At 50.6% G+C, this 25,897-nt stretch overlaps 1 protein-coding gene across 1 annotated transcript in view; it reads right to left on the bottom strand.

Annotated features, from left to right (window-relative positions):
• Positions 1-25,897, bottom strand: part of DCPS (decapping enzyme, scavenger) — a 40,107-nt gene that overhangs the window by 800 nt on the left and 13,410 nt on the right. Inside the window, exons 3-5 of the mRNA XM_077894129.1 lie at positions 12,855-13,000; positions 7,155-7,268; positions 1,654-1,764 (exon numbers count right to left, since the gene is read on the bottom strand). Coding sequence (XP_077750255.1) covers positions 1,654-1,764; positions 7,155-7,268; positions 12,855-13,000 — 371 coding nt within the window. The remainder of the gene's footprint in view (positions 1-1,653; positions 1,765-7,154; positions 7,269-12,854; positions 13,001-25,897) is intronic.

Below are 25,897 nucleotides of genomic sequence, written 5' to 3'. Positions count from 1 at the left end.
TGCAGTCAGTAAGCAGGTGGGAGGGAGGCTTATACCCCCTCTTGGCAAAGAAAAGAGAGGAGCTGGGGAGCAAGGGTGACAGGGATGGGGCTGAGCCGAGGCTTGGTGGGGAAGAGAAGGTGGGCAGGGCACACGGGAAGGGCCACCCCTTCAAGACCCAGGGAAGGTCTCACGGACTCCTGGGGGAAGAGAAAAAAGCATTGACTCTGACCCCGGCTCCCTCCACCCACCCCCCACCCTGCTCAGGGCTACGGCTTTTCAACCAAATTCCCCTTTAGGAGCCTCCGAGGCTTGGCTTTAACATGAGACTCCAGTGAATCCCTGAGGTGGTCAGAGGCTAAGAGAAAAAGACGAGGGCCCCACTGGGCTCAAGATACACCTCACAATTACATCCTGCACTTGGAACTCTGCCTGGGGGATGTGAGGCCAGGGCCAGGGCACCGAAAGGCCTTCCGGGGATAAGTGCTGCTGGCCTGTCTGGGCGAGGCTGCCCCAGCTGCCAGGGCAGGTGAAGTGGAGGCCCAGCATCTCCCTGAGAGAAAGACGCCACTCCGCCATCCAGAAGCTGTTTCAGGAGAGAAATGAATGACTCCAAAAAGAGACAGGTGGCCGGAGAGGCAGCGATGTGGGCAGACAGGAGGGAGAAGGCCGGGGAGGGCGCAGTGGTGCGGCAGCTGGGGTCCAGAGGTCAGCAAAGAGCAGGTCCAGGAAAGCCCTTCCCCCAGGCCCACTGCAGAGCCACAAGCTTTGCTCCTGGCTGGGCACCCTGGTGACTGCTGGGCCCAGCAGCAACGCTGAATGTCTGAGCAGAGAAAAGGCTGAGAACCGCCCCCCAGAATGGGATTTGGCAGTGTCTCATCCACATCCCGAGCCTAGGGAGGTGAGATGATGAGTCCTGCCCAGAGTCACTCAGGTGGTGAGGGTCAGACAGTCAGAACCAAGACCACAACCCAAGATTCCAGACTCTCTTTCCCCACCTCCTTCGTGTGATTCAACAAATATTCCCATACAAGGTGCCCCAGAAGGCCAAGGGGCTACAGAACTCAGGCCCTGGCCTCGGGGCAGATGAGGAGGTACGTGTGTACACACATCGGAGCCGGGGACCCAAGACCCAAATGCCCGAGAAACACGTCTGGTGTGATGTGGCTGACATGAGCAGACACAGGGGACCCTGGGAGGGGAGGGGGCCCCTAAAGAAACCTACAGGAGGAAGGCAGGGAGGCAAAGCAGGAACCCAGGCAGAGGAAAGGTGGCTGAAAGTTAGAGCTGGAGGGAAGGGCAGGACCAGGAGACAAAGGCCTTGTGAGTCCATCTAAGGACCTCCACAGGGTCCTGGGACGGGCATCCAGAGAGAAGCCCTTTCACAGAGGACTTCTGTGAAGGATGAAGAAAGTGGCCAGAGAAAACACTGGAATGGGACTAGAATTCCTGGGCTTGGGGCACCTGCATGGCTCTGTGGTTGAGCATCTGCCTTTGGCTGAGGTCATGATCCCAGGTCCCAGGATCAAGTCCCACATCGGGCTCCCTGCATGGAGCCTGCTTCTCCCTCTGCCTGTGTCTCTCCTTCTCTCTCTGTCTCATGAATAAATAAGTAAAATCTTTTAAAAAAGAAATCCTCTGGGCTTCCGTGTGGATTTGGCGAGGGCAACTCACCTGGCCCTCCCGGAGGATGTTCCTGAGCAGTGGCAGGTGCTCTGGAGTAAGGTCCCGAAGCGATCTGATGCCCCGGCGATGGCAGATGGCAATCAGGTACAGGTCATCGAGCTGTGCAGAGATCGGCAGGGGTAAACTATGCTCAGCGACGGACAGAGCCAGAGGAGGCAGCCGATCCTGGAGTCAATCCCTCATGGAAGCCAAGAAGCGCCTGCCCCCAGGCCTGCCACGGTGCCAGCCACAGGCAATCCTGGGAAGCCCGCGGCAGGCCCGACCCCCAGGCCGTGGGGGCCTCCACAAGCTTGGGGAGAGTGGGACAGTCTAAGGACAGAACTTTTATTTATTCTCCCTACTAAAGAATATCATATGGGAGTATTTATATACTCACAGAGCTGATGCGGTGGTGGGAGGAGAGGGTTCAAGTAAGGGCCAAGGACAACTCTTCCCCCCCACAAGAGTCAATGGGCTAAAAGCATGTATGTAAGTAGCTACTATAAGACATAAAGTGATGTACAGAAAAAAAGAAGGAAAGACTAGCGAGGGTGATCCAGACAGGCTTCCTGGAAGAGGAGGCAGGGGATCCAAGTCTTAAAGGAGAGGCAGTATTTAGAGAAAGGGCATTCAGGGAGGAGGAACAGTGAAAGCAAAGGCTCAGAGGCAAGAAAGTATAGAGCATGTGAAGGAGAGAGCAAGTAACTTGATTTGTCGGGCGTCCAGAGCAGGGGAAGGGGTGTAGAATGACCTGAAGGGTGAAGAGGGACTGAGCAGAGCACAGTGCTAAATCTTTTTCTCTCTTCCCGTAGCACAGGACCCACAGAGCACCCTTCCTGCCGTCCTTCCTGAAAACAGCGCCTGGCTGAAAATCTGGAGGTTACAACAGTGCGAAGAACCAAAGTCAACAAGATCTTGTGCCAGAAGGCAAACGAACTCTTCCTCTGCCCAGAAAACCTTCCCACCCCTCCCTGCTCACTCAAACCCTTGGCCTGGCTGATGATCACACATCCATGAGCAAGGCCGGCCCCAGACACCAGGGCTCCATGGAGCAAGGCTTGGAGGGGACCCCGCAGCACTCGGCTGGGCAGCCTGAGCTGCTACGTTTCTCCCGGGGATAATCTGGGGACCATGAGTTGCCTAACCAAATCCCCAAGGGGCTCAGTTTGAAAACCAAGAAGGAGGTTTCCCATATGGTGCCTGTTGTCCAACTGTGCCTCTTCATGCCAACATAGTCTCTTCATCCCATAGACATGCTTCTCTGCCGGAGTTCCAACGGTCTGGGCTCTCTGCCTCAGACCTGCTACAGATGAGCCCCGTGGGAACCTCCCAGCAAACAGCTAAGCTGTGCCTAACTAAGGCTCAGTTTTGCTCAGAAGGCCCTTCTATACTCTCCCTTCTCAGGGCCTGTGCCTGGGACATTCTCTCTCTCTCTGTCTCTCTCTCTCTGTCTCTCTCTCTCCCGGAGCCAGAGGAGAAGCAGGAAATACAACTGCTTGAACTTGGGATGTCTTTGTGCCTGTTGGTATCTTCAGCTGTTCTTATGTGTCACTGTCACGGGCTCTCAGGTAATAGTAGCATTTGTTTTAAATGATGCCTGCTGACAAATCACAAACATGACATTAAATCACACTTCTCTGCTCCACAGGCCTCGAATGAGGCATGAAGCCTGGTGCTGGGTGAGAGAGGGAAAGGAAACCCATTCTTTGATAGCAAACATCAATCCAGATTTTCTGTAGGCAGTTCTAGGACCCCCGGCTCAGAGAAATGGTCTGAGGAAAGCTAGACAAGAAGCTGGCAAGGGTCTCAGACTGGTATCCGAGAAGGTGGCCCATTGCTCACTCTGGGCAGGCTAGGTAGGCACTCCCAATCTCTTTTTAAAAGACAGGCTAGGGCAGCCCGGGTGGCAGCCCGGGTGGCTCAGCAGTTTAGTGCCGCCTTCAGCCCAGGGCCTGATCCTGGAGACCCGGGATCGAGTCCCACATCCTGCATGGAGCCTGCTTCTCCCTCTGCCTGTGTCTCTACCTCTGTGTGTGTGTGTGTCTCTCATGAATAAATAAATAAAATCTTAAAAAAAAAAATACAACACAAACAGGCCCACAGAATCAAAGTTAACAGATTCCTGGCCGGGGTGGGGGGGGTGGGGGGTGGGGGGGGTAAGATGGGTAATGGCTGGAGCCCTGGCCATCTCTCCACCTCTGGAGTGACCCAAAGGAAGAGTTTCTTGGTCTGGGCACTTCAGATCAAAGAACATACCTTAGGTGAACTGAAAGGCGCATCGTGTCCATAGACACATGTACGTATGTACCTACGTACACAATGTGCAAGGACTATACCTGGAAGGAGAGACGGAGGAATGTGGCATGAGGGAAGTCCTCTCACTGCGCTATTCGTACTTCCTGCACTTTTACCACGTGCCTGGGATGAGGGAGCAGAAGGCAAGCTGAGGACAGAGCACCCCCACGACCCCCCCACCCTCAGGTGGAACATTCCTCAGCCTCTCCGGGCTGCCCTAAAGCCCTAAAGCTGAGGGAAGGAAAAACAAATGGTTAAGTACAGAGAGCAAGTCCTGAAAAACAGCATTCTCCCTCAGTTTATAAATGTCTTCGTGAATTACAAGAAAAAAGCATTCTTATCAATAACCTAACTTCCGGGTGGAAGTTCCCAACTGTCTTAATGTTAATGCCTTGCTAGAGGGAAAAGGAACGTTAGACAAGGGCAAGGCCTCCAGTCTTGTAGGTCCCCTTTAGCATATGAAAGTCCTTTTGAAAACCTTCCTTTTTCCTTGCCTCCAACTCCCAAGTATATAATCAGCCGCTCCTCATAACCCGGGGGCAGCAGCTCTTTCTGCCCACGGGTCCTACCCCCCTGCTTTAATAAAACCACCTTTTTTGCATCAAAGATGTCTCAAGAATTCTTTCTTAGTGTAGGTTCGGACCTCACCTACATTCTCAAACTACATCACATGTATTAACTGGACTTTTAAATTAAAAAAAAAAAAAAGTTAAAAAAGCAAATAAAAGAGAACATACAGGCCATTTTTTAAAACAACTGGGGAGGGATCCAGGAGCCTCTCTTAAGAGGCAGCGGTTTGGCGCCTGCCTTTGGCCCAGGGCGCGATCCTGGAGACCCGGGATCGAATCCCACATCAGGCTCCCGGTGCATAGAGCCTGCTTCTCCCTCTGCCTATGTCTCTGCCTCTCTCTCTCTCTGTGACTATCATAAAAAAAAAAAAAAAAAAAAAAAAAAAAATTAAAACAACTGGGGAAAGGATATTATAAACTCTAGGGAGGCAAGATTCTCTAGTAGACATTAGGCATTTGATAAATATATGTGGAACGGATAGATGGGTAGACAGCTGGACATATGGACAGACAGTCTCTTTAATCCTGGGCCAGCAGGTGGGAGGCAATACGGTTAGACCTTTGGGGAAAAGGGCAGCAGGAAGAGACTCCCACGTGGCAAAGAAGGCTCCTTAAATAAAGCAAACACCGGAGCACTTCTTCCTTCAGTCCTCTCCTGGTATAAGGAAAAAGAAGAGAAGTCCAGGCTCGCTCTGTCTCGCCTGCTGTCTGCGCTGCCAAATTCTAAGGGAGCTGTCGATTTCAGTGTTCTGTCACAAGCCAAGGATTTGAGACAATGAAATATGGCACCACCAAGAGACACGCGCTAATTAAGCAAAGGTTAAGAACAATTGCACCTGTATGGCCATCAAAAGAAGGCTGACATTTAAGCTGCCTATTCACAAGCCCCGAGGGCCAGCCGCCCCAGCCCTGTGGCTGGGAGCCCAGTGCATTTCCTGAAGACTTTTCTGTCTTAAAGGGGACAGACAAGGCAGTTCCACTGGTAGGCCAAGCAGGATGCCTGCCAGCACAAGGTCAAAAGGACGATGCATTTTCGTTCTCAGTGCCATGGGCTCAAGTGTGTAGCAGGTCAATCTTTTTCGTCCCTGCGTGGCCCTTAGACCACTGCCCCTGCAAGTCACGAGCTCTTTGTCTTTGTCTAGAAGTTGTTCCTACCTCATATACCATCTCTCATGACCCGAGGGGACAGACAGGGGGTTTGCAGAGCTGCACAAAGGCATCGCCCAGACCTGTCACCAGCACACCTATTCTGTGGTCTTGTCCCAGCTCCCTGACAACTCCAGAGCCAGGCCTGGCTTCCTCCATCCGGGCCTGTGGTGGGGATAAGCTGCAGGGCTGGGGGTGGTGGGAGTGGACACCAGGTACTCTGGCAGCCTCCCTCCACTACACCACCGTACCAGTGGCCAGTCACCTCCTTTGCTCTTCTCTGGCTCGAACGAATCATCACACAGTGCTACAACTTCTGAAAAACTCCCTTCGGATTCGCTACCATCCCTCAAGGCAACTTCAGTAACTCCCAGGAGCCTCTCTTAAGAGGCAGCTGGCACTCACTTGCCTGTGTGCCTCTGAGCTGAAATCCTGTCCCTTTACCCCAAACCATAGGCCCTCATAGGCCCTCCCCCATTCATGAAGGAGTGGTATGGTAGGTCTAGAAATCACCAAATCAAAACCAAGTCAACTGCTGATAAGCCCAGTGCAGGCCATGACTGAAAAAGCAGGAGGGAAGGTGTGCATGGAGTGGCGACAAGCCAGGCTCTAGAACAATGCCTCTGTGTGAGGAGCTCAGGAACCAGAAGGATCCACCCCAGGGCAGCACCGCAAACTCAAGCTCGGATGACTCAAAGATCTGAATTGGGAGACAGAGTTTCCCTACTCTTCACTCCCTACCCAGCAATCCCTCACGGTGGCCCCTGGCCCGCCACAGGCTGAGTTTGTGGGGTGGTGGGGTGGTGGTGGTGGTGGTAGTGTGTGTGGTGAACAGCACTTCCCGCAACACAGTGCTCTGCCTGTTGCTGATACTGTTGGTACGAAAGTCCACCCAAAGAGGTGGTGGTCCACGAAGGCTTTGGTGGTGGGCTACTATGATGGGGGGGGGGGGTAGGGGACGGGGGGTGAGGCGGCTGCAGAGAACCAGAGAGAAGGTGAGTGAGGTCAGCTCTGCTGGAAACCTGCTCCTTAGGAGGGTGGAGGTGAGGAGTATGGAGACCAGAAAACAGAGCTGAGAGGCTAAGGTGGAAGCCTGGGCCACTGGGACACTGCTCTTAGCCCCGGGCAGTGGAGGGGGACCCTTTGGGTTGGCTGCCATGACTCCTATCGGTGCTTCAGACCATGGGCCTGCCCAGATCTGCTGTTCTCCAGGGGCATGGGAGGAATGTAAACTGTCCTCAGAGCTCCAGGGGCTCCTCAAAGGGGGGATGGAGGCCAAGCCACTTGGATGCAAACATTACCCCATGCTTTACCCCTGGGTGGAAGGAGTGCCAGGAAGAACTCTAAGCGGGCCCATTATGGTGTAAATGTTTGTGCACAGCTCAGGCCTCCACTGTTGGTTCATTAAAACCTGCTTGGAGAGACCAGCGTGAGAAAGAAGGGCAGGGTAGCCTGCAGCGAGTACAGGGCGACAGAGAGCCCCAGCACGGAAGCTCTTACCTGCTGTTGGTTCCACTTGAGATCGGGGATGAGGACAAAGCCATCGGAGGGATCTGGGTTCTCAAAAACAATCCGGTCGGTTTCCGCCTTCTTATCGAGAATGTTGTACACCCACTGGAAGGAGGGGGGAGAGACAGTGTTCACATAGCTGCTCATGACCTCCAGGGAAACACCACCGACTGGGCTAGGAAAGCTCTCTTGGGCCAAGCCACAAAGGGCCACTCAGCTCGGGGCAGAGAGGGGGGGTTCTACACTCGGGCCGCCTTGTCCCCACTGCTCTGCTCTTGGGCATCCAGAAGAGACTTCCCCTCTCCCACCATAGCCATCCCTTCAGGGCCCCCTGAGCTGGGTCAGGGCGGCTCTTCAGGTCCTTCCTGTGGACACACACTGCTCTGGCCTCACAGAGCCGGTCTATACCCGTCCCTTCCACTGTCCCCAGGACTCAGCAGTAGCATCTCCAGAAGCCCCTTCCCACTTTATTCTGGACCACAGGCTAAGATGGGCAGGGTGGGGGTTCCTTCTATCCAGCAAGGCAGGGAAGGCCCAGACATTACTGTGTGGCTTCCCATCCGTGTGGGTGGGACTCCTGCTCGTGCTGGGATCAGTACCTCTGATGCTGACACGGCCCCCGTGTGACCAGGAGATGGCAATTACACACACCTCTCCTGCCAACCCAGGGCCTCCAGCTGAGCCCCCCACCCCCTGAGACCTTTTTATCAGCTGCTGACAGTCTTCAGAGAACCCCTCCTTGAGTTCTGTGCAGATCCCAAGGATGTCCTTTTACAATTAGGGTGCTGCTGGCCTCTCTGAAGAAGCCACGGGGAGGTTAAGATAAGAAAGGCCCTCTTCTCACAGGGCTCAAACCCACAGACCTCCTCTCTTCACTTCCCCAGAACTCTGAGTCAACTCTCAGCTTGAAACCCGAGAGAAGAGCCTGCTGGAGAGCCAGAGACGGGGCAGTGGCTGGGCTCGCACTCAGGAAGGGCCTCCCGGGTCACCGAGGAGGTGGATCAGGAGGCCAGGGCATGGACAACCGACACAACCAGGCCAGTGGAGGGTCCTTTGGCCGATCCCAGAAGTTCTGGCATGAGGGGTATCTGTGAAGGCCAGGGGCAGGAGGGGCTGCTCTGCAGTCTGCACACCTCATCCCAAATCCACATCCTTGGCTCTCAGCCAGCGTGGCTAAGGTCAAATGTGCTTTTGTGAGAGAGAGGAGGGAGCAGAGGGTACCTGCCAGGGACTACCTAGGGCTCCCAGACCCCCTGGTAAGGCCCACAGGTCAGTCACAACGTGGCCCACCCACTACAAGAGAGGAGCCTTCCCAAGAAGGCTGGCTGTGCCACTGGGAGTGGATTGGAAGATAGCCAACAGCGGCTTCCTTGAGCAGCACAAGGACCATAGCAATGCCCAGCCCAGCGAGTGGAGACTCTCCCACAGAGGCATTTCCTTTTCCACTGGAAAGCTCACTGGGAATGTGCTGCAGGAAAAAAAAAGTCAGCAGGAACCTGACCCAAAGTACTTCAAAAGTAAAAAGGAGGGACGCCTGGGTGGCTCAGTGGTTGAGTATCTGCCTTCTGCTCAGGTCATGATTCAGGGGTCCAGGGATGGGTCCTGCACTGGACTCCCAGTGGGGAACCTGTTTCTTCCTCTGCCTGTCTCCACCTCTCTGTGTTTCTCATGAATTTAAAAAAAAAAAAAAAAAAAAAAAGTAAAGGGGAAGGGTGAGGGGATTGATGATACTTGTTGGAGAACCCTGGAGCGGCCTCCCTGGGGCCCCGGCTATCTCCTGCCCACCGATAGGCAGCCCCCACTTGGACTGGAAAGCTGTGTGGTAGTAGATAAGAGAACAAACCTGTTCTGGGGCCCCCAAAGCTTGGTTTCTCTCACACCTCCTCACTAACCAGTTGACACCCTGGGAAGTGGTACACTTTATCTGAGCCTCAGGATCCCCCTCTGAGAGGGGCTGACAATACCTCTATGTTAGGGTGGAGTGGGGTATAAATGACTGTCAGCACCCAGCGCCGTGTAGGCCCCGAAAAGCAGAGGAAGGTGCTTGGAAAGTCCCCATGTGAGGTGGTGTCAGGCTGTGACCCCATGATGACCACAAGCGCTCTGCTGGAGGCTGCAGCATCGAGAGAGGAGGGGGGGCAAAGGTGTGGTGGTGGCCAGCAGCCCTACCACAGGCCAGGCGCGGTCCTCAGGGCCTCAGAGGGACTACCACTCACATGCACTGGTGTCCCCACGTAAGGAAAAAGCAAGCACGAGAGAGTCCACCCAATTCCAACCCAGAGTCTGGCCCCAGAGCCCACACTCTGAGCCACATGGGGAAGGCCTCTGGGAGAGCGGGAGGGATGTGAATCTATGTGAAGCTCCAGGCCAGCAGCCCAGATAAGAAAGGGAGGGGACCAGGGAACAGAATTCACATGAATCACAGGGTGGGGGCGCATGTTACAGGCAGAGAGCCATCAGAAAGCCAGCCCGGGAGCGGGAGACTCAGCCAGTCCTGGCTTCTGGAATGCATCTGGTATGGCTTCCCTGCAGTAGGTGATACTGGCAACTCTCCTCCCCTGGGATATCTCACTCCCTGTCCACTCTCCTTTTGCTTTTCTGCTCACCCACCTGCTAGCTGCTCTCCTCCTGGCCACCCTTCACCTGCCCACACCTACAGCTGTCTCAGCTCAGCACTCCCCCTACCCTGTCCCTGGAATGAGACCTACGGGTGCCCAATTGCAGCTACCATTCTGGTGCCCCGTGTGCTGGTACATGATCTGTGGCACCAATCTCAATCCCCACGGGGTCTCTAATCACACCTTCCAGGCAAGGGGCTGGGGTCAGAAGTGCAGGGCACTCATACTGCTCTGAGAGTAAGAATCCAAATCCTGGGATGACACTAAACTTCAACCTGATGATTCACAGACCAACAGTTTGAGCTTGAGGGTCTTTAATGCTCGGGACCCAGAGGTCTGATGACATTATTTACTGAGGAGTTACAAGCACCTCAAATTTGAGGAACCAGAAAGGTCAGCTGACAGCACAGGTGCCAGAGTGACACTGCTGGCTGTGAATTCCATCTCCAAAAAGCTGCAGAGATGATTCAAGAAGGTGATGCACAGAGAATGCTGGAACAGTCCCTGGCACCTGGTGAGCACTCATAAGTCCCACACTGAACGGATGGTTTCCCACATTAACCCTGTGCATTGTCCACGCCCCCATCCTGGTTAAAGATCCCACCACCTATGCACACACGGCCCACGCTGGACCTGGAGCCACCCGGCTTGCCTCTCCAAATCCGCCACCTCCTGGTGAACCAGAAGCCCTGGTTCTCCAATCATTGCCGGAGCCCTCTACACTGCCTCAGCCTTGGTCCAGACCCCACACCAGCCTTTAGAGCCTTCCTGCTCCCATACTCACGCTCACCGGACTCCAGCGATTCTTTTAAATCTCATGGAAACCATATGCTTAAAATCGTTTAGGGGATGCTCATTGCCTATGGCAACTGTTCCGAAATCTGATGATCACTAGAAACAGAATTTTTTTTTTTTAAAAATACAGATTTTCCAGCTCCACTCTCTGAACATTCTGATCCAATAGATCTGGAATAGGACCCTGTGCTTTGTATTTTTAATGATCTTCCCAAGCAATCCTGATGATCAGCAAGGCTTGGGAGCTCCTGGTCTCCTGAAGGCACACACACCTGCTCCTGGCCTCTGCCCACCCGCTCCTCTTGTCTCCTGCCAATCCTCCAGCCCACTGAGCCTCTCTACTTGCTCTTCCCTTTGCCTGGAACGCCGTTCTCTGCCTTGTCCCCCTTGCAAACTTCTATTTGTCCTTTAAAACCCAATGGGAGGATCCCTTCCTCTGTGACGTCCCCACTGTCTGAGCTGATCACTTCCCTTCAGGTCACCATGGAACCTCGGATACAAACCACCATGGGATAATACTTATCCCGTTAAATTTTACTGGTCAGACGCCATGTCTGTTTTCCCTACAAGACTGCGGGGGCATTACAAGTGTTTACCTTGGTGACCCTTCAGAGCCTAGCACACAGCCTGGTACAGAGTAGATGTTCAATAAAAATAATGACTGTTGTCAGTTGAGCTAAGTGCTTGTAAACTTCCTAGATACAGTCAAGGAAAAAAATACCGCAGCCTCCAGCAGAGCACCTGTTGTCATCAACGGGGCCATGGCTCGATGCCACCCGGTGCTTGAGTCAAACAGAACTTGGTAGAGTAGTGGAATTCTATTGTATTATTTTCCAAGAGGAACTAGGCGGTGGTGTATAAAAGGAGGGACACATATAACTCACACCAACTTTAAGAGCTTCCTTGTTTGGATCCCACATGTATGCAATTGGTGCCACAGAACATTTATTCCAGGAGATTCCTCTAAGACCCCGGAGGGCAGCAGCTATCTAGGAAGATGGAGACACATCTCCTTTCCATTTAGAGGACAGAGCAAGTGCAGGGCCTTAAATAAATAAAAAATAAATAAATAAATAATAAAATAAAATAAAATAAAATAAAATAAAATAAAATAAAATAAAATAAAATAAAATAAAATAAAATAAAATAAAAATATATATCTCATGCCAGCGTAAGCCAGAGGAGTTGGTGCCAACACAGCACAGCAGGGCCGGAGCTAACAGCCCGGGGTCCACCGTGGGAAAACGAGCTGTTGGCACACAGGGCCTCCCACATGACTGCCTACCACCCTGCCCCTGCTTCTCGCAGGTACAACTGACCTGGCAGGGACCCCACACCTGGGACCCCTCCCTTCTTCTGGCCAGGGAGAAATGGCCACGAGTGCCCTGCATGTGAGTGCCCGCCACCGCCACGACCGGCATCTTGGGGAAAGCGGGTGAGACATGCTCAAAGAGAACAGGGAGTGACGGAGAGACAGAGATGGTGAGAGCCAGTGAGTGAGTGAGGAAATGCCTCATCCATCATATTTAATGCTGAGCATTCACTCGGGGCCAATTCCAGGCATAGGCTCAGGCTGGCACTGGGCCTCGGCCCAGGGAGAAGTCGTGATCTCTGAGCTAAATGGCCTTGTGTCTGGTCTAGTGGCTGAAGATGCTGCCAAACCTCACATCAGCTCCTGGCAGAAGAGGTCTTGCACTGAGTTGCCGAGGCCATCAGGACCCTGCCCTCTGGGGAGCGAACGGCAAGAGGAACAAGTGGATGAAGTTTTTACTCTGGGCCTACATTCCCAGAGGTGGAACCAGGAACAAAAGTCTGGAGCAGGGTAGGGGGGCGACTCTGGCTTCAGTCCTGATCCATTCACAGACCCAGCTGAGGGCACGGCCCTCCGGAGACGGTCTCAGTGCAACTGGAGACACAGGTTCTTCAAAAGCCCAGAGGCTGCACTGAGAGTCCCACAGAGCCTCAGTGGCACGCCCAAGACCAGGAGGAATTCCCATCTCACGGAAGCCTTCTCTGACCACCCTGGATAAAAGAGTGACCACCTCAGCCTAGAGCGTCCTGTGCCGCTCATCCTCTCCTATCTCATGCAGCTCCTTCCACATTTGTGTGCTGACCCCCATGCTAGGAGGTACGAAATCCCCCGGAGGATAGGGCTTTTCACTGGGCTCTCTGCCTGACCCCAAACCTATGGGAAGGCAATGGCCCCTGACAGGGCCTCAAGAGAGAGAGACACTGCCCACAGGGAGGTACTCTGTGACTGCGCCCCTGGGCCAGTCACCTGGATGCTGAGGCTCTGGGATTCCAGGTAGGGTAAGGTGATGTTCTTGTAATCGCTTCCCGTCTCTTGGACCAGGCGGAGGTCCTGGCGCAGGTACTTCTGTAGATGCTTCTCTGTGGCCGGGTAAACCACGGTTGCCTTTACATCTGCAGATGACAAACACAGCACAGGACTGCAAGGTTAGGTGTGCTCTCTGCACAGGCCTGTCACATGCTGGTCCCCAGCACAGAGCAGGGACTGAGACCCCGTCTTTGATTCCCCAAGGAGCCAAAGGCTAAGAGGTTATAGTCACCCCATGAGGAGCCTCATGCCGATCAGCTCATGAGGTGAATCACACTCAGCATCTGGAAATCACAGGGTTTTCGCTGATGGGTCATTGGGCCCCTCCTCATCCTTCCCCCTCTATATTCTTGGCACAGAAACAAAAGGTTTCTGACTCTTGTCACACAGCAAATTTGTTGGTATGTGGCTTTCGGGACCCAAAGCTGAAAATGAAAGGTAAGCAGCCTCCCCTCCTACAAAGTACGGCATAGGACCATGGTTCAAGGCACAGACTCGGGAGCGGGACAGTCTGGGTTCAAGTCCTGGCTCTGCCCATCCCTTCCTCGGGACCATGACCCTGGCCCCGACTTTAACCTTTACAAGCCCCGACTTCTCCATCTGTCCACTGAGGATAATAATAGCTCCTATGTCCCAGAGTTGGGAGGATTAAACAAGTTAATACCTGTGAAGCACTTAGAACAATGTCTGACACAGAGTAAATACTATGTCAGTGCTGGCTATTTTTAATCAGGCTGTCTCAGCCTGGCACCATCGACATTTTGGCTCAGATACTTCTTTGTTGGAGGGGCCGTCCTGCGCATTGCAGGATGTTTAGCAGAACTGCAGGCTTCTACTGGGACGTTAGTAAAACCCTCTTTCCAGCTGTGACAACCTAAAATGTCTCCAGACGTTGCAAAGTGTCTCTTGGGGGACAAAATCACCCCCAGGTGAGAACCGCTGTTTTCATCAGCAGGAAATCTTGAAGTTTTCCCAAACAGACTCTAGGCTAGGGTCCTGGTCCAACACCACCTGGTTTCAGTTAAATGCTTTTCCCAATTTTTAATAACATCTGCTACAACTGTTATCATTCATATGCAGTGCTTCAATGTAGACGTTAAGGGCAGGAAAGGAAAACGGTATTCTGAAATCAGTTGAGACGTTTCTCAAAGACCCACGTCCTCCCTGATTCCTCTACCCTCCATGCAGAGCACTCTCCCAGGGAAACCTGAGGAAGGCCTAGCAGGCATATTTTAACAGCCCAGGAAATTCCCACACCCACCACATACCTGCAGGCCCAGCTAAGAACCACCAGCCTATACTTTCCTACTTGGTCTAAGAATGTAGGTGGCTAGGATCCTCATTTCACAGGGGAGTGAGAAGGTTCACAGGAGTCAGGACTCACTTGGTATCACGCCATGAGGTGTGGCAGAGGCAACACTGGACCTGGGGTCTCCTTACCCTGAAGCTGGTGCTCTTCTAACACCTGCGTACCGGCCCCATATTACTCCAGCGGCCAGGTAGATAAGGCCAGAGGTGCTACACCCAGCCCACGACTTCTGGTGAGGATCAGAGGCCCTGGCCCATCAGCCCTGGGAGGCGAAGCTGCATGGCACAAAGAAGGCTCTTGGATCCGAACTGACACAACGCTCTCCCCCTCCTGTGTGACCTTGGGTGCGTTACTGAACTTCTTAAAGTCCTAGTTTCCTCATCTGTTAAAGAGTGGTCATAAAATCTGCCCCATGGAATTGTACTCAACATTAAACAAAACATGTCATCTGGACCACTGGAGGCACCGTGTCACCCCACTTCCTGGGAATCTCTGGATCTGACCCAGAAAGGGAGGCACAAAGGCCTCCTCGCAACCCTCTGGGCAGCAGCAAACAGATCCCCACTCCTCACTCTCAACACTAAGAGCCCTGGGTGACAGGCTAGTGGTCGAGTACACCAAGATCCCAGGAGGCAAGAAAATGCCACAAACAGAGTGAATGGCATCACCCTGACTCTTGCAGTGGGCTCTAGATAAATCCTGTATCTTCTGAGTGTAGCTCGGCAGAGAAGAACAGAGATTCTGGCGCCAGTCAGCCTGAGTTCAGATCTGCACTTAGCAGCTGTGTGACCAGGACCTTGTTAAAGGAAGTCAGTGAGCAGTAGGTGGGAAGCCTTCAGAGAGTACCCCCCACCCCCCATCCCACACAGAAAAGTGCCCTTCAGGTGCTAGCTCTTACTTTTGTTGTGTTTGCTGTTACTTTGGTAGCCTGGGGCTGGTAAAGCTCTAAATGATGGCCCCCTCAGTATGGGGGAGATGGCCTGGGACAAAGGCAGCACTCACGTTGGAGAACAGCCTGACCTGCTGGCAAAGAACACACAGCCCTGGGCTCACAGCCTGGGGCTCCCGGGCTGTTCCAGATCAGAAAGTGCTGGGCCTGCGAGCACGCCCCTGTCTGCCAAGGCTTGTCAAAGACTGCCTAGCCACCCAGGGTGCTGGGAAGCAGGGGCCTCCCCAGGCCAGCCCCTTCCTGCCCTCCCTCTCAGCGGCGGGGAAAACACAAAAACATAGTTTCCAAATGCTCACTTCCTGCCGCCTTTCTTCCTTTTCTGAGAAACTCCTGCCTGGACGCAGAAGCCCCACTGGTGGACTCTAGGCCCCCTCAAAGCTAGCTAGTATCACCTCGGGGTCTGGTCTCTGTTAGACCAGCACCAGAAGCCCAGGGCAGGGGCAGGGCAGCCTCACATGCAGGCATCAGGGGCGAGGGCTGGTTTCCATTCCTCCTGAGGGGCTGCCCCCTCAAACCTGGACCACTCCCTGGCTTCCCATTACGATCCTGCCCCAGCCCTCTCTCCAATCTTGATATCTCTGCCTGAGCCCCCAAGGACCTCCTCACACTCCCACTAATTCATATCCCACCTCAAGACCTAAGATCAGCTGCTCCCACTGCTAGGCAGTGTCTGACCTCAACCAACCTCCTGACCTCCAACAGCCCAGCTGAGAAGCTCCCCTTACTGCTTCACTGTCTGTCTTGCCAACTCACTTTCCTCATTCCTCACTACCTGACAATATAATATGGATTTAACGTCTGATTTCCCCATTAGAATGTACCTTCCGGGAAGAGAGGGGTTTCTCCTAAAAGTTTTTTAGGGGCACCTGGGTGGCTCAGCTCAGGTCATGATCTCAGGGTCCTGGGATTGAGCCTTGCATTGCTGAGCAGGGAGCCTGCTTCTCCCTCTCCCTCTGCCCTCACCGCCCTACTCGTGCTCGCTCTCTCTCTCAAATAAGTAAAAATCTTAAAAAAAAAAAAAAAAAAAGTTTTAAAATGATTTTATCCCCAGCACCTGCAATAGCACTTGGCTTAGCACTTGTTCAGTAGGCACCCAACAAATACTTACTGAACAAGTGGATAAATGAATCTGACTTTAAGCCTAGGAAGGGTAATTCTGAGCCAATTTTGAAAAAAAAAAAATCTCTCTGATAAAAATCAATATGTTTCCCAATGCTAAGTTTCTCATTGGCAGGCAAAAGCAAACTTTGGTGTCTATCTAAATGCCAAATCAAGATGTTGACTTGCAAGTGAACCTCACGAGAATTTTGGTCAAGTGTCAGTGCCCAATAAATGCTCAATTCACCAGGTGAAAATATGTTGGGGAACAGGATATCCACACACAATCTCAAAAATCTCTCGCCAGAGATTACTTATTAATGACGAAGGGACCAGGTGACCTGAGTTAACCTCATTCCTAATGGGACACACGGCCATCAAGCCTCCGGAGGGATGTGCCGTGGTATTCTGGCCAAAAATGCATGGTCTGAATCTGATCATGAGGAAGTACCAGCCAAGCCCAATCTAGGGACATCCTATAAAACAAGTGGCTTTATAACCCTGCAAAAAGGTAGAAGTGAGAGAAAACAAAAACAGAAGGACTGCTCTGGATTACAGAACGCTATGGACTGGACTGGATCCTGGACACGAGAGGGGAGTCCTGCTGGAAAGATGGTATTGGAACAATTGATAAAATTCCATAACTGTCTCTGTATTACAAACAAACTTCGTGTAAATGTGAAATTTCCTAAAACTGATCACTTTACTCTGGTTCCTAGGAAACAGAAACTAAAGTGCTTAGCAAGGAAGGGTTATGATGTCTGCAACTTACTTTTCAGTAGTAACATTAGCAACAAAATATGATACATGTGTGTGGAGAGAGAAAAGGCAAATGTGGCAAAATGTTAACAATAGGGCTTTTATGAGGGAGTTCTTTGTACCATTCTTACAACTTTTTAGTAGGGTTGAAAAAAATTTTTTTTCAAAAGTGAAAAACAAAATAAAACAAAAACAAATGTTTCTGTTCTTTGGACCCTCAGAGCTAACTGCTAACAGACAAACCAGGTACTGTTCCATGCCCGGGCTATACATGAATTCATTCACTCCTCACAACCAAGGTGAGGTGGGTATCATGATGATCCCCGTTTCATACAGAAACTGTGGCGCCCTTGCTCCCACAGCTCAGTCTGGCTCAGGACTGGGCTTCAGCGATGGTACCATGGTGCCAACCTCGTACGTCAGCACATGAGGCTTGATGACCTTCCTGGTGCCCTCTGCCAGCCTCCACTTGGCAAACTGACTTAAGGGGGCCACCTGTCCAGAGTGAGCAGTCCCTGGCACCTCCCCACCCAGTTTTTCCCTGTAGTAGAGAAACAACAAGGAATGCCCCAATCCTGCCCTCCTATTAGCATTCTTTTAAAAGAAAAGTGTGAGTGTGGGGGGCACCATTGGCTAGGGTCATGATCTGTGTAGGTTGTGGGATGCAGCCCTGCATTGAGCTCCCTGCTCAGTGGGGAACCTGCTCCTCCCTCTCCTTCTTGCTCTCTGCTCATTCTCTCACTTTTTTTTTTCTTTCTCTCTTAAATAAATAAAATCTCAAAAAAAAAAAAAAAAAAAGCCCAGCACGGAACAATTTCAAACCCCTCAAAAACCTCTCTTGATAATATTTACAATACAGCTGATCCTACAACAACATGGATTTGAACTGCATGGGTTCACTTACATGCGATTTTTTTCAATAAACACAATAGGTGACTGTAAATGTATATTACCTTAGAATTTCTAAGATTTTATTTGAGAGCGAGAGAGAGAGAGAGAGAGAGAGCAAGTATGGGCAGAGAGAAGGGCAGAGGGAGAAGCAGGCTCCCCAATGAGCAGTGAGCTCGATGTTGGATGTTGGGCTTAATCCTGGGGCTCTGGGATCATGACCTGAGCCAAAGGCAGACACTCAACCAAATGAGCCACCCAGGCGCCCCCTTATGATTTTCTTGATAACATTTTCTTTTAAGCTTATTTCAAAAAAAAAATTTTTTTTTAAGTTTTTTTTTTAATTTATTCATGACACACACAGAGAGAGGCAGAGACACAGGTAGAGGGAGAAGCAGGCTCCTTGCAGGGAGCCTGATGCAGGACTCAATCCCTGGACCCTGGGATCACGCCCTGAGCCAAAGGCAGAGCTCAACCACTGAGCCACCCAGGGATCCCTTATTTCAATACTGCAAGAACACAGCATAGAATATGTACAACATACAAAATATGTGTTAATCAACTGGTTGTATCAGCAAGGCTTCCAGTCAACAGTAGGCTATCAAGTTTTAGGGGAGTTGGAAGTTATATGTGGATTTTCAACTGCATGAGGGGTTAAGTTTGGGGAGAGTAGTAAAGTTCTGCGGGAGTTTTAGTGGGGAGTTAGTTTGAGGGGGGAGTGGATTTTCAACTGCATGGGGGATCGGCACCCCCAACCCCTACTACTGCTCAAGGGACAATTATCCATTAAAACGACTTCCCTGATACTCCTTATAAAACTTCCCCACCTACCATGCTTTTTCAAACTTTGCTTTTATTTGTAATTGAAGGTGTGCTGGTACATAGGTTAGAGTCATATGAAGTTTGGTTTTTAAGTTTCCTGCTCTTCCCCATAGACCACTTTCAATTCTTCTTGCCATTTCTTTGGTTGTGTACTTTCACAGTTCTAAATTACAAATATTTTTCTATCTTGTTCCCCCTTGACTTTTCACTTTTACTTATGGACTTCCCATTATGGAAGATAGGATTTAGCTTTTTTACCAGTGTGCATACACATGCACACACATACAACCCTCCGTCCCCTGTCCTCACAATACAACTATATTACAATTGTGGATAAGTCAGTATTCAATGTCAACACTACCATGAAATGACATAAATGCTGTGCAGTGCTGAATACTATTTTTCCTTTTTAGTACAATTTTTGGTATATGGAGTTAGTAATTATTCTTTTATTTGCTCACTTTTCTATAAACTTGTCACTAATTCACCCCCACATCCATGTCTGTTTATAGAAAATTTTTTTTAATTGTTTAAGATTTCATTTGTTTATTTGAGAAAGAGAGAGAGCACAAGAGCAGGGAGTGCCAGAGGAAGCAGACTCCCTGCTGAGCAGCTAGCCTGATGCAGGACTCATTCCTGGTCCTGGTCCTGGTACGATCCTGGTCCTGGTACGAGGATCAACACCTGAACCACAGGCAGATTATTAACCGACTGAGCCACCCAGGCACCCTTTTAAAAACTTCCTTTTAATGTTAAAACTGACTTGCTCCAGCAGGTAGAGCTGTGCTCTGGAGCTCTGTGTACCACCATCCTTCCTGGCACTGCCTCTCCCTCTCTCTGACTGCTGGGTACTTTGCTTCCTGGGACCACTAGCTTCCTCTTTCCTGTTTGCATTTATATTTTACTAAAGCAGTGGTTCTCAAACTTCACGGTGCATCAGAACCATCTGACGAAGGACATGTGGGGTCAGGCCCACCAGTATGCCTTTTTAAGAAGTTCCCAAATCGGGCAGCCCAGGTGGCTCAGCGGTTTAGCGCCGCCTTCAGCCCAGGGCCTGATCTTGGAGACTCAGGATCGACTTCTGATCCTGGAGACCCGGGATGGAGTCCCATGTCGGGCTCCTTGCATGGAGCCTGCTTCTCCCTTTGCCTGTGTCTCTGCCTCTCTCTCTCTCACGAATAAATAAAATCTTAAAAAAAAAAAAAAAAGTTCCCATACGTAGCTGTTGTCGCTGATCCGGCAACACATCAAAGACCGCAACACTGAAGCACAAAGTCAAGCTGCTTCCAGAACTATGGTACAAGGCAGATACATTTAGAGACCTAGATCATCTGAAAATGCCTTTATTCCACTGTCACACATAATTAAGAGTTAGGCAAAAGAATTCTACAATGGAAAGCAATGACCCTCAGAACCTGAGAGCTCCACAATCTTCTAGATTGCGATGCTACTGTTGAGAAGTCTGAGGTCATTCTGATCTGCAGTCCTTCGTATTGACCTGTTTTCTTATTGTCCTCAATATCCCAGTCACGTTGATGGGTCTTGGAGTGGTTTCTACTCATCCCCCAAACTGGGTAATGGACCTTTTCTTTTCTTTTCTTTTAAAGATTTTATTTATTCATGATAGTCACACACACAGAGACAGAGAGGCAGAGACACAGGCAGAGGGAGAAGCAGGCTCCATGCCCGGAGCCCGACGTGGGATTCGATCCCAGGTCTCCAGGATCGCACCCCGGGCCAAAGGCAGGTGCCAAACCGCTGCGCCACCCAAGGATCCCTTTTCTTTTCTTTTTAATGATTTTAGTTAGCCACCCAGGGATCCCCGGTAATGGACCTTTTCAATCTCAAACATCACGTTCTTCAATCCTGGGAAACAATTTTATTTCTTTGGTCATTTTCTTCCCTGCTTCCCCTGCCCTGTCTTTCTGGAACAACTGTGGGGATATTCATCTTCCACTTTTCTCTCCTCCTTTTCTGTCTCTGTTATCTCATGTCTTGCCACTCTGCCTCTGAGGAAGTTTTCTTCAACTTTTTCTTCTCTTCTGTTGAAGTTTTCACTTCTGCTACATATTCAATTCCTAAGAGCTTTAAAAAAATTCCTCAATGACGTCATCTTGTTCTTATGCATTTGATAGATCATTTGTCTCAGATGTTAATGACCATTTTTGCAAATTTCTTCTCCCTGCATAGTTTGTTTCTTCCAGGTTCTTTTCTTTTCCTTCCTTTGATCAATGGGTGCTTTACTCAAGTCTGTTCACCCTTGCCTGTCCACTCACTCACATTTGAGGGCAAAGCACTAAAAAGCCAATAGGAAGCTCTGTGGACATAGGTGTGTTCACCTGGATCTTCATTTTAGGATGATCAGGCTACATATGCCCTTCAGGACAGAATCCCCAAGAGTTCGCCTTCTCTCCTGGGCTGGTCAGATTCTCCATGCATGACTTCCAATTTCACACATGGAGGCGTAAGCCTGGTTGACAGCATCCTGAGAGATGAGGAGAAGGAGCTGGCGGGTGGCAGGAGAGAGCATGGGGTGATCTTAACACTGAATATGAAAATTTCTCCTTAACCCTCTATATTTCGGTACCCTGAGCCCCGCTCACCGTACCTAACCTCTCTAGATCCTGTCTGAACCTCTCCAGAGACTGGATCTCTGGGAAGAGCAGCTCCTAGTTATATGAAGTGGGACAGGATTTATGGGACCTACTGGCTCAGGCTTCCTTCCTACATATTCGCTGGGTCAGTCACTCCATCCCTCCCACACCACCCCCATCATTTCCTAGGCTTGTCTCTTCTTCCTTCTCTAGTCTCCATGGCATCATTTTTTGTACGGTAATTTCTTTAATGTCTTTTTTAGTGAAGGTTTCAGAGGAAGCGGATGGGCAAAATGTTCCCTTTTTTACTGGAAGCCCATGTCCCTGTCCTTCTGTCTCCCTTATAATGATTAAAAAAGAAAAAAAAAAATAAGTATTACTGAGGGGTGCCTGGGTGACTCAGTCAGTTAAGCATCTGACTTCAGCTCAGGTCATGATCCCAGGGTCCTGGGGCTGAGCTGCATGTCAGGCTCCTCATGCAGTGGGGAGTCAGTTTCTCCCTCTCCCTCTGCCCCTTCTCTCTGCTTGTGCTCTCTTTTCCTCTCTCGAGTAGATAAACTCTTAAAAAAAAAAAAAGAAAAAGAAAAAGAAAAAATGTATCACTGAAGTATAGTTGACAATGTATTAGTTTCAGTGTACAACGTATCAATTTGACAATTCTATACATTACTCAGTGCTCCCTAAGATAAGTATAGTCACCATCTATCACCATAGCATGTGACCCAGTAATTCCAATACTGGGTTTTAAAAACTTTTATTTAAATTCAATTTACTAACATTGTATAACACCCAGTGCTCATCTTATGATGTGCCCTCCCTAATGGCCATCACTCAGTTAGCCTATCCCCCTACTGACCTCCCTACTACTGGGTATTTACTCAAAGAAAATGAAAATATTAATTCAAAAAGACATATGCACCCCTCCGTTTAGAGCAGCATCATTTACAATAACCAAGAGATGAAAGCAGTCCAAGTGTCCATCGACAGATGAAGGATACAGAAGACGTGTATGTGGATGCATGCGTGTGCATATGATGGAATATTACTCGGCCTTCAAAAAGAATGAAATCTTGTCACTTACGACAACACCGATGGACCTGGAGGTTACTGTGCTAAGTGAAACAAGATAGTCACATAAAGACAAATACTATATGATTTCATTTATATGTGCAATCTAAAAAACAAAAGGAACTAACAAGAAAAAGAAAAGTTTGTTTCAGTTATAAAATGAAGTCATGAAGAGGAAAGGTAGAGCATAGGCAATACAGTCAGGAAGGCTGTAGCAACATTGTATAATGCTTTCTTTTTCTTCTTACCCGTTTATTGCCACCTGACCTTTTTTTTTTCTTTCAAGATTTTATTTGACAGAGAGAGAGAGAGAGAACAAGCAGGGGGAGCAGCAGGCAGAGGAAGAGGGAGAAGCAGGCTCCCAGCTGAGCAGAGAGCCCAATGTACAACTCGATTCCAGGACCCTGACATTGGTCCTGAGTCAAAGGCAGACGTTTAACCAACTGAGCCACCCAGGCGCCCGCCACCTGACCTATTTGTTTATTTATGGTTCATCTCCTCCAACTGGATGTAAGCTCCTTGAGAGCGGAGACTTTGCTTTACATACTGTGTGTGCAATGCCTAAGACAGCACCTGACACATATCAGGCCCTAACAATAGAGTTACAGAACAGTAGATTATGCCACTTTAGTTTTCAAAGAGCATATGCACGCACAACTGCATACACATAAGCGCAGAGAAAAGTCTAAAAAATTCAGAACATAGCCCAAGATGTTGAAAGGCTATCTCTGGGTGGTGGAGTTATAAACTGTAACCTTTTGAGTTACTTTTTGGGGGACATTTATTATATTTTCCAATAAAAATATGGATCACTTATGTAGCAAATACATTAAAAACTGAAAAATACGCTGTTCCTTAAGCCCCAGAGGGACACCTGGGTTGCTCAGTGATTAAATGTTTGCCTTTGGTTCAGGGTGTGATCCCGGGGTCCTGGGATCAAGTCCTCCATCGGGCTCCCCACAGGGAGCCTGCTTCTCCCTCTGCCTGTGTCTCTGCCTATGTCTCAAATAAATCAATTAATTAAATTAAAATAAATAAATGGGCCAGAGAGAGGTTTGCCTTGGGCAAATTACTAGTAAGGGGTGGAACTGAGATTTGAACGTGAGCAGTCTGACTCCTCTACGCAATATTGCTTTCCCAATGCCACAGGGCCATTCTTTCAGACGTTTCCCTGAGAAATCTGTACTACGGCCAGGCTCTCCAAAAAGCAACCTTATCAGATAGGAGAAACATGATTAGTTCCAAGCTCTCCCAAGACATGTAAACAGCTGTCAGCAAAACCAACGGGCATAATAAGGTGCCAGAGAGACTGGGGCTGCACCCTGGGAGGTCTGCACCAGGACCTGCACAGATCAGCAGCACCACACTCTGCCATGCTTCCCCTGGAGGGAGGGGGGCAGAGGCATGTGTTCCGCAGCTCTGGGGGTCCACGGCAGCCAGATGCTGGGCTGCAGCAGGCTCTGATGGGGCATGCGGGGACCGAAGATGATCCCGCTTACAACAGGGGACAATGGCCGTTTCGATTTATGAACGTTGTATCGCCTCCCACTGCTCCTCACCAAAGATGCCAGCGCTGGCTCTCTGGAAGGGATGCCCGTGGTGGGGCCCAGGGAGAGGGGCCTTGCAGTGGTCTTGAGCCCTGGTGGGGCTTGGGGCAGCAGGGATGTTCTGGCAGCAGGAGCGGTCATACCGATGCATCCCAGATGAACACTGGTCCCATCCACACACACACTCCTTCTCTCTGCAGCTCAGGCGGGCAGGCCTGCGTGCCTCTGGCTGGGACAGCTCTGTTCTGCCTCCTAAGACCCTTAAGAGTCTCCGGAAAGGCTCTCTCCAGTAAATAGACCCACCCCCTGTTCTCCACCCAGACACGAAAGCCCAACTGCTTTCAGAGGTGGAGGCTGGGCTGTGTGGAGGGAAAGAGCAGCTGCCTTTCTTGCTCTCTGCCAAGGCTAGCTTAGCCAAATCCCCAGGAAAACGCTGTTGCACATGAAACATGAAAATGCAAACCACAGACAGTCTGCTCTCCTTCTCATACACATGTTCAAACAAGACTGCTTTCCAGCCGTTACTGATGACTTCTACATGATGAGGTAATTTCTATGGCTCAGTCTGTGGCTTTTGCTCTCCTTTCATTATGATGAGCCAGTTTCAACTTATTTGACCCAGATGTGTAGGATCAGGGCAGCCGGGGAGAAACAAGAGCAAAGCATGATCTGTGGGTGAAGCCCTCCCCACCTTCCACAAGGGCCAAGCAGAGGCCAGTCAGGTGATGGAGCAGGTGACCCAGACTGGAAGGGCACTCCGTCAAAGGGCCCTGACAGAAGGGCTGGCAAGGGAGGGAGGCTGCAGGGTCTCCTGAGGACTTGTATTATCTTCCCTCCTCCTGGGGATCTCCCCTGATGAGGGGACCCTGTCCTCAGCCCAGCATCATGGTGGCCAGAGAGCAGGCGGTCACGTCCTGCACCGCAGGGATGCTGAAAGTACTCAAGGGGAGGCCTGAAGAGACCTCAAGATCACAAATAAACAGGGATGAAGGGTGTGGTCAGGATCCTATTGGAAGCTTTGGCCACTCCACAGCAAACCTTCACACCACTAATTACCTGTCTCAATGACAGCACAGAGATGCTATTCGAGGCAGAGGAGAGGCAGATGCTGATTTTAGCCAGGCCCTGATCTGACAGGCTCCTTCCCTCCTTCTCCGAGGCCTGGGAGGGAGAGGACGGGGCATATGACCCGATGACCCAGGAGCAAATTCGGTGACTCTGAATGCTGCTCCAGGGCTGTTGGGATGGCCTTTGGTCACATGGTAGCAGAGGGGGTCCTTTAGGAATGGGAAATGGTGCTATACAATGGCTGTGGGGCTTTCAGCACTTCCCAGAGTTCCATTCAAACAGAAGGACTGAGAACTGGTACTAAATGAGACAAGGGAGCCACTGACACACAGTCCTGCCCTTAGAGCTGAGAGACCCCCATGTCCCCACACACAGGAATAAGCTATTCTGAAGTTAAGCAGACCAGTCTACAAAAGCTATTGGACCGAATACTCAGGAATTCTAAAACATGGCCCCGCTCTCAACTTCCTGTCTAAAGGTATTTCCTTATTCACTCAGAGAGGAGCACAGGTACATAGTGTCAGTGCGACATCCAAGGACACGGCCATACTGTGTGTGCTGGTCAGATAGGAGAGATCAAAGGTACAGGACACATCCCCCACTGAGAGGGGCCCAGGACTACCAGGATTCTAGGCTATCACTCACTAAGAAGTCTGGATCAGAAGGGGACAACAGAACCAGGCTGCCACAGGCTGGCAGGCACAGCCGGAGCCAAGCAGTGAAGTGGAACCAGCTATCCTGTGGGTAATCTGCCTTCGCCCACTGGTCATGAGTAAGCTGACTTTTCTGCTGACTTGAGCCTCAAGACTGCCACAGAGCCTTGGGACCTTGCCCCATCTGGGAAGGAGGGAAGGAGAGAAGAAGGGAGGGAGGGAGGGAAG

The sequence above is a fragment of the Canis aureus genome, chromosome 3 (genome assembly GCF_053574225.1).
Source record: "Canis aureus isolate CA01 chromosome 3, VMU_Caureus_v.1.0, whole genome shotgun sequence".
Taxonomy (NCBI): Eukaryota; Metazoa; Chordata; class Mammalia; order Carnivora; family Canidae; genus Canis; species Canis aureus.
The sequence above is the reverse complement of the archived record's forward strand: the minus strand, read 5'-3'. Positions and strand labels throughout refer to the sequence as shown.